At 39.6% G+C, this 17,515-nt stretch overlaps 1 protein-coding gene across 4 annotated transcripts in view; it reads right to left on the minus strand.

Moving 5' to 3' along the window:
* The window catches only part of BRCA2 (BRCA2 DNA repair associated), a 73,072-nt gene that overhangs the window by 17,277 nt on the left and 38,280 nt on the right, over positions 1-17,515 (minus strand). For all 4 annotated transcript variants that reach the window (XM_044441620.1, XM_044441619.1, XM_044441616.1 and 1 more), the window contains 6 exons: positions 16,359-16,589; positions 11,337-15,563; positions 10,209-10,304; positions 8,312-8,381; positions 7,298-7,551; positions 3,890-4,083 (listed from right to left, as the gene is read on the minus strand). In XM_044441620.1, coding sequence (XP_044297555.1) covers positions 3,890-4,083; positions 7,298-7,551; positions 8,312-8,381; positions 10,209-10,304; positions 11,337-15,563; positions 16,359-16,589 — 5,072 coding nt within the window. The remainder of the gene's footprint in view (positions 1-3,889; positions 4,084-7,297; positions 7,552-8,311; positions 8,382-10,208; positions 10,305-11,336; positions 15,564-16,358; positions 16,590-17,515) is intronic.

Consider the following 17,515-nt stretch of genomic DNA (forward strand, 5'->3'; position numbering starts at 1 on the left):
ACGTGGACACACTCTGGACCTGGTTTTCTCGACGGGGCAGGAAGAGCATGGTCTGAGGGTGAGGAATTTATGTTTGACTCCCCTGTCATGGTCAGATCACTTCCTGGTGAGGTTTGTGCTTGAGAGCGACCTCTCCCTCTGCAAGGGTGCGGACCCGATTGTGTGGGTCCGCCCCCGGAGCCGGACGGATCCAGATGGATTCCTGAAGGCCCTGGGGGAGTTTCCGGCTGACAAGTCTGGTGCTCCTGTCGAGGCTCTGGTCGAACTGTGGAACAGGGAGATGATCAGGGCTGTGGACACAATCGCTCCTAAGCGTCCTCTCCCACCGGGCAGAGCCCACTCTTCCCCTTGGTATACACCTGAATTGTGGGCGATGAAGCAGGTTGGGAGATGGCTAGAGTGTAGGTGGAGGAGATCACGGGATGAATCTGACCGAACACACTTGAGAGCCCACTATCAGGCCTATGCTGTGGCGGTGAGGGCAGCGAAAAAGAGTTTCTTTTCTGTTTCCATTGCCTCCTCAAAATGCCGTCCAGCGGAGCTTTTTCGAGTGGTGCAAGGCCTGGTTCGTCCAGGTCCTAAGAAAGATCTGGTTCCACCCTCAAAGGCCCGCTGTGACGACTTTGCCATGCATCTCAGGGAGAAAATCGCTCAGATTCGTCACGAGCTGGACACCACTAGTGAATCAGAGGTTTCTGGGGAGACACCAATGCTGCCGTCTGGTCCAAAATTAATGGATGAATTTCAGTTATTGCGGCCTGATGATGTGGACAAGGTGCTTGGATGAGTATGTCCCACCACTTGCCTATTGGACCCTTGCCCGTCTTGGTTAATAAATAATTCCAAGCACGGGATTGGGATCTGGATCTTGGAAGTGGTTAATGCTTCTCTGAGGGAGGGTTGGGTGCCTGCCCCTTTAAAGGAGGCGGTAGTCCGACCGGTCCTGAAGAAAGTGTCACTGGATCCAGAGATGGCCACTAACTATAGACCAGTGGCCAACATCCCGTTTCTGGGCAAGGTGTTAGAGCGGGTGGTGGCAGGACAACTCCAAGCTCTCTTGGATGAAACCGATTATCTGGACCCATTTCAGTCCGGCTTCAGACCCGGGTACGGCACTGAATCTGCCTTGGTCGCCCTGTACGATGACCTGTGCAGGGAGAAGGACAGGGGGAGTGTGTCCTCTTGGTTCTCTTGGACCTCTCAGTGGCTTTCGATACCATCGACCATGGTATCCTTCCGAATAGGCTAGCGGGATTGGGGATCGGAGGCACTGCTTTGCAATGGTTCCACTATCTCAATGGACGATTCCAGAAGGTGGTGCTGGGAGACTATGGCTCTGCACCATGGCAGCTATGCCATGGAGTACCGCAGGGGTCCATTTTGTCCCCTTTGCTGTTTAACATCTACATGAAACCGCTGGGAGAGGTCATCAGGAGGTGTGGGCTGCGGAAGCATCAGTACACTGATGATACCCAGCTCTACCTCTCGTTTTCCACCAATCCAGGTGAGGCAGTGGCTGCACTGAACTGGTGCCTGGCCGAGGTAATGGGCTGGATGAGGGCCAATAAACTGAAGCTCAATCCAGACAAGACGGAGGTCCTGTTGGTTGGCGGATCGGGCTTCGGAGAGGGTGAATTGAACTTAGTCCTGAATGGGGTTGCACTCGCTCTTAGGGACAAGGTTTGCAGCCTGGGAGTGCTCCTCGACCCAGAGCTTTCATTGGAAGCTCAGGTGACAGCAGTGGCGAGGAGCGCTTTCCTTCAGCTTCGGCTGATCCATCAGCTGCGCCCCTACCTGGAGTACGGCTGCCTGGCGACAGTGACACACATGCTGGTGACTTCCCGCCTTGACTTCTGTAACGTGCTCTACATGGGGCTACCCTTGAAGACGGTCCGGATACTTCAATTGGTTCAAAATAGAGCTGCCAGGCTGCTGACGGGGACTGGACGTTATGTTCACATGACTCCAGTCCTCCATCAGCTTCACTGGCTTCCCATTGAAGTCCGGGCCCAATTCAAGGTGTTGGTGATGACCTATAAAGCCCTAAACGGCTTGGGTCCTGGTAACCTGAAGGAGCGCTTACATCCGTATATGCCCACCCGCCCCTTGAGAACTGCGGGAGAGGCCCTTCTCCGGGAACCCTCCGTGAAAGAAATTAGGAGGGTAGGTACTCGGAGGAGGGCTTTCTCTGCGGTGGCGCCCAATCTATGGAATGTGCTCCCCAGAGAGGTCCGCCTGGTGCTGTCATTTGTTTTTCGGCGCCAGGCGAAGACCTTTTTATTTGAATGTCATTTTAATTGTTAATATTATTTGCTTATTTTATCTGGCCAGGGTGACTTATTTTACATTGTTGTTTTATATTTCTAATGTATTATATTTTAATTTATTTTGTGAGCCGCCCCGAGGCTTTGGCGAATGGGGCGGCATAGAAATGTTTTAAATAAATAAATAAATAAAATAATTGAAACTGGAAGGAAAAGTGTTTGAGTTTCTACTTGCAGATGGACCAGTGGAGGAGAAGGAAGTGAAGGACATGAGCTTAAAGAATGTACATTTAATGATAAACCACTATATGGGCTAATATAACATCAGTTCTGAAGGACTGGCAGAAGGACAGAGGCCAGGACTGCACCATCACTGTAATGATTGCCAACAGTCGCTGGGAATTTCCAAGTTACAGTAGTTGTGGCATTATTGTGATGCCTGAACCCAGCACAGGGTTAGTGTTGGTGTGGTTAACCACCCACAAAACATGAAATGTTTTAAGGGTGTGGCTGTTTTGTCACTCATACGAATAATCCAACTAAATCACAGTGGACTGTGGCATTCATTCAAACTGGCCCAGAGACAGAGAAAGCCTGTCTGATCAAGCAATTCAAGAAAAAAGTTAAAGAGGGCAGGAGATAAAGAGAATAGGAAGAATCACATGACATAATAAACCACACTGCATAAAAGCTATGCAGTACAACCTATAATCCACCCTACCCCAATGTACCTGGCAGAGAATCAGATACACTGGGAGATAAAGTGCTTCCTCTTTTCTCCTTGGTCCTCCCACAGATATCCCAGGGGATACAGTGGGAGCACCAAATTACTTTTCCTCCCTGCTTTCATTTTGGAAAAGTGCTCCTGCCACCACTGTCAGCCAAAAGGGCTGATCACTACAGTGTGCAGCAATGGTAATTTCTTCTCCAACAATGCTGGAGAGAAACAGCAGGTGGGGATGATCCCAGTAGACAAAGACTGCTTGCAATAGGGGCTGCCTGAGCACATGGTAACAAGCAGGAACAGGGCCACTTTCACTCTGAAGTGCTCACCAACTGAAATGAATGGGTGTTTCTGCTATGCACTACCTCACCAAGCCCTGTTTGGGGCATGAGAGGGTGACATGCAGTGACACCTGCCCCTAAGTATAATTTGGGAACTTTGTAGGCAACTGTCTTCAGTGCCTGCCTGGAGCTGCTTAGCAAAAGCAGCAAAGATTCTGGATTATCTGAGGCCTGCTTTCTCTTCAAACAAGAGACTACTCCAGTTTGAACAAAAGTGGGTAATTAGGCTAATAGCACTTGGAACACATTGTCACTTTAAACAAGTGGCACATACAACACTTTAAATTCATGGGTTATTTAAACTATGGTGGTTTAATCATGTGACCTTATGCACTTTTATTAGTTTTGCATCAAACTAGCCTCCTAAAACCAACTTCAAAATGTGGTTGGCAAACTGCCTTGTTCTGCTCACCAGAACTGGTAACCATAATTTCCCAGTATGGATGAAATGGGAAGCTGTAATTAATTAAGTCTTCCTGGTTGGATTAGTTGCAACATAAAGATGTATAGTGGTTAAGTTGAGACAAGACTGTTTAAACTAGGGTGTACAGTGGAGGTACCTGTTCACTGAAATAAGCATGAGGCAATTTTTCCTTTACTGCAACTTTCAGAGGAATCCTGCAAGAAGAGGCTGACTTTTTCACAAGATACAAGCTGCCAGGTTGTGGGCGGATTCTTTGCTTTTGTTTCTTCATAATTCTCATTTCTTGCAGATTTCTGGAATAGCGAAGATTTTCCACCATTTTTCTTAAATCTGTTACAAAAAGCACACATTAAGGCCTAAATAACCATTCTTTAATTTAAAACAGAAATTCTAAGCACATGAGAGTGAGAGTGGTGTTGTGTTCATGTCCCGTTTGTGGGCTTTCCACTTACATCTGCAAGGACACTATGAGAACAGACTGCTAGACCAGACAGGGTTCTTATTTTCTTAAGAATAGTATCACGTTTTAGACATCTCTTTAAATGCCATTCGAAATCATTTTAACAGTCATAAATTATTTTGATTACAAGATCACTGTACATAGCATGTAACAAATATTTACTGAATGACTATCACTGATAAGCTAGTCCTTTTTTTTGGCTTTACAGACAGCAAGATCAAGACACGTGCATTTTATACTTACCTGGAGATACCAAGGATTAAACCAGGGACTTTCCGCTTGCAAGGTATGTGCTCTACCACTGAGCCACAACCAAACAAGTAGAGGCCCAAACAAGCACTATACAACATCATTCTAACAATGCTTACTTCCTTCATGATATTTATGCATTGCACAAACTTCAGTGGAGGTTACCAAGTTTAATTTAATTTCATTATTAAATTTCTATACCATCTAGTATACAAAGATCTCTGGGCAGCTTACAAAGATCTAAAAGCCTTTTAGTTACTTGGAAGTAATATCACATTCCCCCTCAAATTTTCCCAATGCTGAACATGCCCAGTTCTCTTAGTCTTTCCTCACAGAGCAATGTATCCAAACGCCGGATAATTTTCTTGCCCTCCTCTGAACCCTTTCCAATTTTTCTTCATTTTTCTTCTGCCTAGAAATGGACACAATATTCTAGATGAGGTCTGACCAGTCAAGAGTATAGGGCAACTATTACTCCTCATGATTTGGAAAGTAATACTTCTATTAATGCATCCTGAAATAGCATTTGCCCTTTTCATAGCTACATTGCTTTGTTGGCTCATATTTAGCCTGTGGTCCACAAAAATAGCAACTTTTTCTTTTTCAGATCTGTTCAGCCAAGTGTTCCCCATCTTGTATCAATGCATTTGGTTTCTTTTTGTTAGGTGGAGGACTTGACACGTGTCCCATTTGAATCTCATTCTGTTGCTTTCAGCCAAGTATTCAAATGTATTAAGATTGCCCTCGATCTTTATTCTATCTTCTAGGGTGTTTGCTATTCCACCCGGTTTTGTGTCATCTGCAAATCTGATTAACGTTCCTTGTACTTCCTCACCTAAATCATTAATAAATACATTGAAGAGCACTGGGCCTAGGACTGAACCTTGTGGCACCCCACTAGTTACCCTTCTTCAGTTTGAGCAAGTGCTATTAGCAAGCACTCTTTGTGTCTGATTTAGCAGCCAATTTTTGACCCATCTAATAGTTTTCCTATCTAGTCCATTTTTGCAAATTTGCTTATCAAAACGTTGTGGAGCACTATGTTGAAAGCTTTGCTAAAGTCAAGGTAGATCATGTCCACAGTGTTCCCTTTGTCTCTGTTTCGGAGGTTACCCAGTCAAAAAGATGAGATTAAATTAGTCTGATGGGATTTCTTTTTGATAAATCCATGTTGGTTTTTATTAATCACTACATTTTTTTTCAAGGTGCTTGTGGAATGATTAATAATTTTCTCCAGAATTTTTCCAGGGACTGATGTCAGACTAACTTGTCTGTAGATCTCAGGCTCATCTTTTCTCCCCTATTTGAATATGAGGACATTATTAGCCCTTCTCTAATTGTCTGGCTCTTCTCTTGTTTTCCAAGATTTGTTTTAGCCAGTGGTTCTGAGAGTTCCTCCACTAGCTTTTTTATGAGTCTGGGATAGAGTTCATCAGGTCTTGGAGATTTGAACATCTAGGTATTCCTCAACCATTTGCCTGTCAATCTTGGGCTGTCATCTCTCACTTTCAGCTTGTACTTCCTCTTTGCTGTAGATTTTCTTATGGGAGATGACTGAGGCGAAGTAGGAATGGAGCACCTCCACCTTTTCCTTGTTGTCTATTATCACTCTGCCATCTACTTTAAGTAGCTGGACACCTTTCTCTTTCACATGCCGTTTGTTTTGGATATATCTAAAGAAGTCTTTATTGTTCTTAGCATCCCTTGCTAGTCTCAGTTCATTTCCTGCTTTAGCCTTCCTGATGCTGTCCCTGCAATTCCTTGCTATTTGTTTATTTGGCCCTTTGGAGCCTGGCTCTGTTTCCACCTCCTGTACATGTTCTTTTTACCTTTCAGACTGTCACTTAACTGTCTGTGGAGCCACATGGGCTTCCTCTGTTGTCTTCTACATTCTACACTTTTAACTCTGATGATGCATACAAACATACAACATACAGAGGCATATATATAACTAACCGCAATTTTAAACAAAAAGAAAAATCCAAGATATATTTTAATCCCTCATATTTTGCTGCCAACTGCCTGGGAGAAGGTGATAGTCTTAGTCCAGTGCTGAAAAGCTAACGATGATGATGTGAAGCCAGACTCAGGACATTAGGTAGATCACCCGGGGGGGGGGGCATCACAGAGAATGCCCTCTCCTTTGTTATTCCTGAGCCTCTTCAGAGGAGGTACCTGGAAGCAGGTCTTAGATAATGAATATAATGTATAAGTAGGTTCATATGTAAGGGGAAGCATTCTGTCAGGTATTGCAGTTCTGGTTTTATAGGTCAAAAAGCAGTACTTTGAATTGGGCTTGGAAGCATATAGGCAGCCAACAAAAGTGGGCTAGAATTGGTGTTATATGTTCAGAATTTCTGGTCCCTGCTATCAATCCGAATGCCATGTTCTGCAGAAGTTGCAGCTACTGAACCATCAAAAAGGCAGCCCCATGTAGAATGCTGCAGTAATTTAGCTTAGAGGTTGCCAGAGCACAGACAACTAAAGTCAGATTATCACTGTCCAGATAGGGGTGTAGTTGGGCTACAAATTGAAGTTGGCAGATTCCGTGGCACTGAGATTACCTGAATCTCACTTGACAAAGCTGGCTGAAGGAGAACCCCCAAGCTATGAGCTGACTCCTTCAAGCGCCTGGGAAGGAGACCCCTATCTAGAACAGGTTGAACATACCATCTATAAATGTCTACAATTTAGCCTATGCAATATGTGGAACCACACCAGCTACTAAGGAGGTCATCTTTACCAAGGCTTTTTCTTAATAAAAGTTCACAGTAAATAACTAATGCTCACCAAACACTTGCCCACACAAACCCAGGAAATTAACACCCAACATACCTGAATATGTATCTTCACATTCTGAACCTACAGCTGTTATTTGTGTGGAAGTATCCATTACAGGTTCACTGGTGATTTCATGAACCTTTTCAGCATTAAGTTCTTCCATTCTATTGTCGACAGACTCTTTGCTGTTACCTATTTCATTCTCAGAAGCACTTGATTTTGTTCTGAAAGGTGGCACAAAGACTTTGACAGCTTGCTTTGCTCTATGAGAATTTTCCATTTTCTTGGTTCCATCAGCAGAGGTTTTGCTAAAACAAATAAATAAATCTGATTTATCTGAAGACTACTTTGAAATATGTAGCTGAAATCTATCAGTTTTATACCGTTCAAAATCTTGATTGGGAACAGTAAGGTTTGCACTCAGAAATTCTTGCTCTTCTTTGCAGAGCTAAACATATGAAAATATTTTGCTATACAGTGAATTCAAGTAAAAGTCCTTTTATTTTACTCTTCTTTGACCTGGCAATCACAGATTAAGCAAGTACTACACACCTCTATTTCATTGTGCAGGATGTCTTTTTTTACATTAATAAACACTGCAGTTCTTAAATTAACACTGTAACACTTACCTAATCTTACATAGACTAATCAAAGGCAAGGCTATAACAATGACATTAGGCTCCCCTCACTAACCTTCTTTTGGAATGTATTATATTGGCTTTTATATTGAACTTCATTACACACGCTGGGTAACTTTTAACCAATCATGTTACACGAAGTGCATACAATCTGGTAAGTCAAGCCAAATCATGAGAAGCATGCTGAATGACTTTAAAATATTGTTATTTGTTTATGAGCCAGAGAATTCAGTGATAAAAAAGGCAGCTGATGTTCTTTTCCACATGTCCCATAGCTTTATATGCTGCAGGATAGGCTGCTTTTGAAACTCAGGTGAACTTAAAAATGGATACAGTTAAAGTATACAGAACTTGTGTTTGGAGAAAAGAAGTCATGCTATGCACACATGGGTAAAAAGGTATTGAGACTGAAATTATAGCTTATTCTTACCTAAAAGGACTGCAGATTAATGGGTTTAAAGAGATATTGTAGGTAAACTTTTTTCTGTCATTCACTGTACCTAAAGGAGAACAATTTGTATATCCAAGTAAGTTTCATGACTTTTAAAATACTGTAAATTTCAATAGAGATACTCCTACATTAACTTTTGAATTAAAATAATAATTTTAATGATTATTTAATGTCCTATGATTATTCTGGTCAGAGTTAGTTCAGATTTTTAGTGAAATCTGTTTAAGTTAGTCTTTTTAATGAAAATTATTACCAAATTGCAATACAGAAAAAAACACCCATTACCCACCCTTCTTGATGTCTGGAAAGGATTAGGATGCAGAAGTGGTAGCTCCATGGCAATTGCTGTTTATAGAGGAAAGCTGCTCTGTAGCAGAGATCTGCAGTGAATGTGGGCAGGCAGAAAGTGTCTGCTAGCAGTTCTCCCACCAGTCATAGTAGACAGAAAGCCCAAAGCGAGTCCATTGTGGGCCCCTCAGCCAAACAAATGTTGAATCAGTATAATGAAAAGAGGGGAATCATATTCCACTCCTTCCATCCTTGCCAATGTGACTTGAGATGTTGCAATTGACTTGGGATCAATGAATCCATTGATCTGTTACTCTCTAGTTCACTCTGAATTGGGTGCTGGCAACTAATCACGTATGTAGGGTAGGATCCAGATTTACACTGGATAAATTATGCTAATGAAAGTAAATTCTCCTTGTCTGTCTGTCTGTCTGTCTGTCTGTCTGTCTGTCTTTCTTCCTGTCTGTCTGTCTGTCTGTCTGTCTTTCTTTCTTTCTTTCTTTCTTTCTTTCTTTCTTTCTTTCTTTCTTTCTTGGATCAGCTTCTCCATTCTCATGAAAATGATACTCTGAGTCAGAAGACCATACTGAATGGAATGAGCTGTGGTAGGTGTGGGAGGAGATCCCCAAATATCTGGTGGAGATAACTTCTGCTTGCGGAAGGTCTCTTGTGAAAGGCAAATCCTGGTTTCAACCCCTGGTTTTCACATCTCTATTAAGGCTGCAAACTATTCCTCTGGAAATATAGGGCAGAATCCAATGACGCTATGCCTTTACCAGTTCTCCAACACTGCTTCTGTTATAAAAGAGGTGGATTCTGCACCACCTGTGCAATCAAGATTTATACCATTTCTCTGATGAAAACCATGAAATGCATAGAAATGCTTTTCATAAAAGCAACAAGTAAATGGAGCTTCATTATGCAACCTCTACTAACCTGTCCCATTACAGAAACTCAGATTTACACTAATCTCTGGTTTCCCCACAGCACTAAATCATTGCACTGCAAACTGTAGGTCCTGACTGTGGACAAGAATTGACAGAGGCATAAAGATCTGTTGGATTTTGCCCATAGCTTTTGTTTTTAGAATTCTACTGGTTTCTCTAAAGAATTGCAATACTAGGTGCAAAGTAGAGTAGATTCAAGGATGTCAGCAGATGCAGCCTCTCTCATCCCAACATAAAAAGATGCATTTCCAAAATAAATTATTTTGTACACGTCTACAGGTACAGAAGATGTCTCTACATTTTACCATGTAGCATATTTTTAAAAAATCATGTATTTGTTGCCTGCCCATAAGGTCACAGTAGCACATAAGTATCAGTAAACTGCTTCCTTATTGCTGAGACAATGTATATGCAGTACTTTGAACACTTTAAATGTAAAATATAAATGTCAAGCATCAGTGCAGTTTTATATATACAAGACATGTAGCTTCATAATGGTAGGGACAGTATGCAAAATAGAGTGCTCACATAGACATTGATCAAGTTTCATTATATATATATATACATGTTTTAACTACAAAACTGAAACTACATGTTTGGCAATTCTGAATAACTGCCAGAAAGCTAAAATACAAAATTACCATCTGGAGTACTTCTTGAGGCATTCAAAAATGGACTGTTGGACCTTTCTGACTGATTGAATTCATACAGCAATTTTCTTTTAATAGGAGGTTCTCCTGAAAAGCAAAGATCATACAGTATTTTGAAAATGTATGCTTAATATAGAATTCTGCTCAATGTTATAGCAGTTCATGTTATGAAAGATTAAAACTACTTGTATGAGATAGTGGTACAAATTTCAAGGTCCTGTTCTTCTCAAATGAGCTCCCTTCATCTATAATGCTTTCTTTTGAAAACATCAGGCTTAAGCTTACTAATGTTTTAGTCCTACTGCCAAGTCACCATTGGAAATATTTTATGTTTCAGTTGATGGAGATTACTTTTGCAAATATAGGAGCATTAGATAGCCCCTGTGAAGACAACCTAAAATGCTGGAAAGTCATTTTAAAGAATCTGAAATCCATGATTTTAAATAATCTAGTTCTTACTGATTCTAATATATGACTAACCTAACATTTCTCAAGAACATTTCTCAAGTTAGCCATTATAATTTATTCTCTCAGGTAATGCGTCTAAAACATTTTATCAAGTAAAGGTTTTTCAAAGGCCCTTGTAATGTTAAATCTAGAAGTTTATCTTGGTAGCATGGAAATCATTACCAAAATTTAATTCAGTGAGTACTTCATTATGATTTTAATGAAGACATCATTCCTAATTTACTGGGATGCAGGTCCTGATGCAGGTGTTCTATTTGTTTAACATATGTTATGTAAAGCCCTAATTTTCAAAGTAAAATAAAATGTTTAGATTGACTTTTGTTAATTCATGGAGAAAGAGAACATTTTACCCTTAACCCACAAAAGTAAAAGATGTGCAAAGACTGCAACTCCAGTGGTGCAACAGATCCTCTTTTTAGTTCCATGTGTCCTTCATAAAGCTTATGAAGGGCATGGGAACCATTTGCAAGGAAGAATCAGCAAATGTTTACCAGTGCTATTATCTTTGTAAATGTGAGGCTGAAACCATTTACCATCTGATATAATATCCTGTCCACCCTAAAAGCAATGATTTATAGCAAATTAAACTGAGGTCAATGGCTATACTACTATGAAAAAACATAGAATCAGGTTCGAATAAAAGATACCTACCAAACACATTCTTTCCTTCTATGCATCTTTTTCCAGTTCTTGCACATGATAAAAAATCACAACTTCTCTCAGAACTTAAGAGGGATTCTTTTTTATCTTTCTGTACTTCTGAATTTGTGAGATCATTATCTTTCATGAATGCTTTGGCACTTTCTGAAGCTTCTATTTCCAAGTACTTTTCTGGAATTTGGGTGTAAACAGAGCAGTGAGAATCCAGATTTCCTTTTGTTACAGTATTAAAGTTTGTTGCATAGTTTTTTTCCAGTTCCACTAGCTGCTTATATTTCTCAGTATGGGGCACGTGCGTAGGTATATTAACATTCAATGAGTTTTTAGAAGCCTTCTTTTCATTAGGATTCTTTGTGTTTAAATAAAGTACATGACATTTCGCTGGTGGTTTGAAATCTGAAGTAGTATCAGCAGTCACTGTAGCTTCTGTAGCAGGGGCTTTAATGGGTGAACTATGTCCTTGCCCCGGTTGATCAACAGAGAAACCATCACTATTGACATCAAATTCTTTTAAAAGTCCCGTAACACTCTGGAGAGCCTTCTGAGAGATGTGAACCTGTTTTCCACTTGCTGTGCTAAAGCCATAAGGGATATTTGAATTTACTTCATTCTTCAGAAATCTCTTCTCTTGGGATAGGACTGGCTTGTTTTCCACAGGAGTTGCTTTGTTCTTGACAGAAGATACTGCACAATCTGATACATGGCTCTGATGACCTGGCAATTCATTTTCAATTTCAGAAAAAAGTAGTCTTGCTTTCTTTAATGATTCTTCAGATAACTGTACAGGTTTGCCACTTGCTGTGCAGAAAAGGCCACAATTACCTGTAGCAAAGTCTGACTTGATACAGTTTAGCATGTCAGAGGTCTGTCTTTCAGCCTTATTATTCATCTGACAGTTTGATTCAGGCACAGTGTTCAAGGACATAGATCCAGTACACTTTAATGCTTGATCATCTTCACAGGACTCTTTGACTCTTGAAAAGTGGAGTGCACTGGAAGATCCCATTGGAATTGTTTTAACACTCAAACAACCGGGAGTAGTAACACACTCTCTGCTGCCTAAGTTATCATGACAACTTTCTGAAGTGTTAGAATTATTTGCTTTTGAGTAGGATGTTATATTCTGTTGCATGGATTCACAGCAGTCTTCATGAAGCAACTGTCTGCCCCTTTTTAATGCTTCCTGAGAAATTTCAACAGTTTTACCACTTGCTGTATTGAATGCAACTGGTCTAGCTTTCCATGGTTTTGAAGCTGAGGCTGCTGCTTCACTAATTGAGTATTTCTGTAAGTTATTGTCATCCAAGGTATCCAACAGATTTGAATGATGTATATATGACATACAACTTTCATTTTTAAGCATTTCTTTAAAAATGCTAACATTGTTTTCTACATTAAAACCTTTGGTTGAAGCTTCTCCTTCAAAAATACAGGTAAAATCCTCTGGGATGGAATTTCTTTCACTGTATGCATCACGTGAATGGTGCAACACAGAATTCCCACCTTCCAAATCAGAGTAACTAGTTTTTGAAGTGGCATTACAAGTTAGATCCAAAGAAGCAAGTTTTTTATTATTCTTAGTAATTAAAACATTGCATGTATCTCTAGATGACAAGTGCTTCAGATTTTGTTTTGAGCACGTACCTGACTCTTCAATATATAAATGCTGATCACCATCAGAATCAAAACAAACAGTTTTTGAAATGCCTTTTTTGCTTGTTGTATATGTCTGAGTCTTCTTTGATTCAGTTGCATTCACCTCTAAAGAGAGTGCTTTAACAGTTCCAAAACTCTCAGTATTTCTAACAGTGCTTGAAAATAGATCCAGAGAATGTTCAAAATTATCTTCAGGATTTAGAACTTCTCCATGTTTCTGAGCTGCTTCACCAAGTTCTTTTCTTACTGTGGTAATCTCCTCATTCACTTTCTGTTTTATTGAAGTGTGAATGCTAGGTGTGACATCATCCACTTTGTCTGGGAAATCAGTTACTTCTGAAAAAAGATGCTTTGCTTTAGCTAAAGATTCATCAGTGAGCATAATTTGCTTACCACTAGCTGTATGGAAAGCACTGGCTTGTTTTTTTTTGACTTCAGGGGTTTTCTGATGGTTGGTGTCAAAGAAGTGTCCATTTTGATTTAAGTCTATGTGCTTTGTCATGGAAATGATATCTTCTTTTTCATTTCTCACAAATATATTCCCATTGGAAGATGACGTTTCTATACAGGAACCACCCAATGAATGGTGAATTTTATTTTTTCCAGCAAATATGTTCCCATCGACAACAGTGTGATAATTCTGTAGTAAATAGTTACTCTCTGGATTATTTACATTTTCCTTTTTCTGATCTGGATTTTCATCAGCATCATTAAAAGTTATTTTTTCTTCAGTCTTCGCAACTTCAGCTAAACAGGTTAGATCAGATAAAGTTTCAGACAAATTATAATTAAATGCAGCTTCTCCACAGTTTGCATAGTGATGTGACACTAAAAAGTTGTGATTATTTTCAGTGGATGAAAGTTCATTTGCTGTCATCTGAACAGAATATTTTTTAACAATTTTTAGGTTAACTTCTGTAGTACTAGTAATCTGAATAACATTGCTTCCATTATACTTTGCTACTTTTGATAAATCTTTTATGTTTTCTTTCACAAAGTTAATTGTATTATTTTTCATCATATATCCAGCATCTACTGTTTTCGCAATCTGATGCCACTCACATCTTGCTTTTGTAGAGTTGGAATCATTCCAATTACTTTTACAACTATTTGAACAATCACGTTGAACATTTGGCTTCCGTGGCATAAGCATTTCATCTGCTACATACAGATCACTGACAAATTTTGTATCTCTGTTAATAATCTCATCAGAAATGCTCATCTCTTTGCCTCCAGCTGAATTACAGTCCCCCTTATCATGCTGCAAAGGCACAGAAATAGTTGGAAAATTTATGTTCCGTTCTCTGCTTGATAAATGTGTTGATACAATCTCTTTACTACTTTCTGCCTGTATCTTACATTCCTCAGTTGTTCCCATATGCTTATCAGAAGAAAGATCATTGCCATTTAGAACTTTGTTTTCAAAAGTTTCCTCAAAATCAATATCTTTCCAGACTTCAGAATTTAAATCATCTTTACTAAAGCTTCCTGACATTTCACAAGTATTGTACATCACATTCTGATGTTTTTTAAACTGTGTAAATTCAAACTGACTACCGGTTTCTTCTAGTATATTAGAAAGTTCAATAACTTCAGCTTCTTGGCTTGCTGTTAAATTTTGTTTGCCTTCAAGTTGTTGATTTTTAATTATACTCTGAAAAGGAAAAATATTTTGGGTATCATTGAACTGAGTACCGTTCATCAGCGAATCAGAAACATGTGGAAAATTAGATGAGTTTTCATTCAACACATTTCTCCCAACTGAAGAAATGCCAACATTCTCTTTCACATTTTGATTTGAAATACTGTTCATTCCTTCACCAGGAAAACATTCAAGAAATTGATCTTCTATGTCTTTGAACAGCAATCTGCTTTTTCTATTGTTGTTATCAGATAGTGCTATTTGTTTATTGGAAGCCGTTTTAAAAGTGCCAAAGCACTGGGTTTTGTTATGATTTGTATGTGCCAAGCATGTTTGCTTTCTATCATTTGTATTTCCTTTTAAGATTATTGGTATAAACTGCTTCCTGTCTACATTTTTCTCAGGTACTATAAGCTTAGAAGACTCAACTGTAGTAGGTTGCAGTATTTTCTTTGTCTGAAACCCAAGCTCAGTCATTGGAGTGTTACTTTCCAAACAATGTTGTGTAGCTAATTCCAAGACAGAACAACTATTTCCAAGTTTTGATGGTTGCACTGCTAATGTAGATTCTTCAAAAACCACTTCTTGCAATGAACTGAAGTTTGTGAGATGGTTGTATTTTCTACCTCTCTCTCTATTCAAGGTGTCCTTCTGGCTCATTTTATGGAACTTGTTTTTACTTGACTCTATTACTGGATCAGCAGCTATATGACTAGGAAGCATAACTCTCTCTCTTTTCCTGTCAGTCTGTAGAACTACTGATGACTGATATGGAAAACCACTTTCTGTGCTTGACTTTTCATTGCATGGAGTTTCCTGGAAAACATTCATAAGAGTAGTGTTTGATAAAAACCCAGACCCTACATGCTGCTTTTGTTCAATACTGGGCTTATTAGCACCTGAAAATCCTTCAGTTTTCTCTGTAAAGGAAAAATACCATAAAGTGATGTTAGTTGGAATTACACCAATATTAAACATACCCTCCCTCACATTGACCCAGTTCATTCACAATTTACCCACAATCGGTGGGCACACTGCTACAGTGGGCATACTGCTGCAGTGTACAAGCAATTTCTGCCTTAAATTAACCTACAAACAGCTGGGTCATAGGTTGCTGAGCATGACATACAAACTTGGGGTGCTGGGTTGTTTAGCATGATTAACTCAACAACAAACCATAGGTTGACTGCTAGCTCATTTAACCACTAAACAGCCCAGTACTCCTAATTCGCCTGCCACACTCAACCACTTATGACATGGTTGAATGTAGGCTGCTTATTAAAACTGGAATTGAACAACATGTGGAAAGTAACACACTGTCTCCCTTCTGCACAGCAAAACTGTCAATTAATTAACATAGGATTTGACACTAGGTATGTATTAGGCACTGATCTTTTAGGACTACTCTAGTACATTAAATTTATTTTTTAAAATTCCTTGTGACTACAAGTCAAGATGCAGCTAATAATTTATATTTATGTCTGAAATGCTTCTGCTACTAGATTTATTAATATTTTTACATATTTTACAAAATTTAAACACTGACTTTTTATTTAGAATTTTAAAGTAAATATTCTACTCTTTTGGTACTGTATTGCCAGAAAAATCTTGTTTTCTATGCAGCCAAGGTAAGAGTCTCACAGCAAAGACACAAAAAGTATAGAGATGTATGGGTGTTAGAATCTGAATTTTAAAAACAAATATAACCATTGTACCTTCATTTCTGATGGCTTCAGACACGCAATATTTTAAATCTGCACAGTTTGGCATAAGATGAGAAGATCCATCTCCCTCTGTAGTTTTGTCTTCTTGGTAAACTGGACTATTATTTACTGTGTAAATAAACCTTTTGGGTCGCTTTTTCAAATTGTAAAGTGAACTTATGGTCTTTAGGCCTGACCTTGTGAGTCTGCTGTCATCAGTACCAGCTGGAATTAGCACCTTACCTAAAAGAAGGTCAAAGGAAGCTTTACCATTTTCTCTTAAGTATTTATGACAGAAATAGCTGTGGACTTGAGAATTCTGTTCAAATTGTGTTTTCCATTAAAAAGAATACTGCCTCAACCATTTACAAAAGAAGTCTGCTCAGCCTCATAATCTTTCTTTAAAGCTGGGACCTTCCAATAATCATAACAGATACCAGAAGGTTTTCTGAAACTGGTAATTCTTCTGGAGAAGTGGTGCTCAGTAACTTGTGATCTCTGATTAGAATTAATGTATTTCATGGCTCTAGTTTTAGTATTGGTAGACCATTTCACAATAGATGGTAGCCTGCCTTCAGAACTTTTCTTGACATAGAATCATAGAATCGGAGAGTTGGAAGGGGCCAAGAAGGCCATTGGGTCCAACCCTCTGCCTGTTGCAGGATGCCAAGTTACACTATCCCACTCAGATGGCTGTCCAGTTTCTTTTTTAATGTCTCGTCTTGCGTGTAGGAGTGCCCACCACCTCTATAGGCAGCTGGTCCCACTGTTGTATTCCTCTGACTATGAGGAAGCTTTTCCTTATGTCCAGCCTGAATTTGTCACAACTTGAATTGATTATTCTGTGTCCTATACTCTGGCATCAGCAAGAAGAGATCCTGACCTTCCTCTTTGTGATAGCCTTTGAGGTACTTATAGAGGGATATCATATCCCCCTCAGTCTTCTCTTCTCAAGACTGAACATGTCCAGTTCTCTCAGTCTCTTCTCATAGAGCATTGTTTCCAAACCCTGGACCATTTTTGTTGCCCTCCTCTGGACCTTTTCTAATTTTCCTGCATCCTGAGCCCCAGTCCCACATTTTAACCACTACATCATACTGGCTCTTATAATGTGTAATATGATATGAGAGGAGGGGGCCAGTTCTTCACAAAACAAACAAAAATATAAT

Source organism: Varanus komodoensis, unplaced genomic scaffold, assembly GCF_004798865.1.
Source record: "Varanus komodoensis strain SLA01 unplaced genomic scaffold, ASM479886v1 scaffold4, whole genome shotgun sequence".
NCBI lineage: Eukaryota > Metazoa > Chordata > Lepidosauria > Squamata > Varanidae > Varanus > Varanus komodoensis.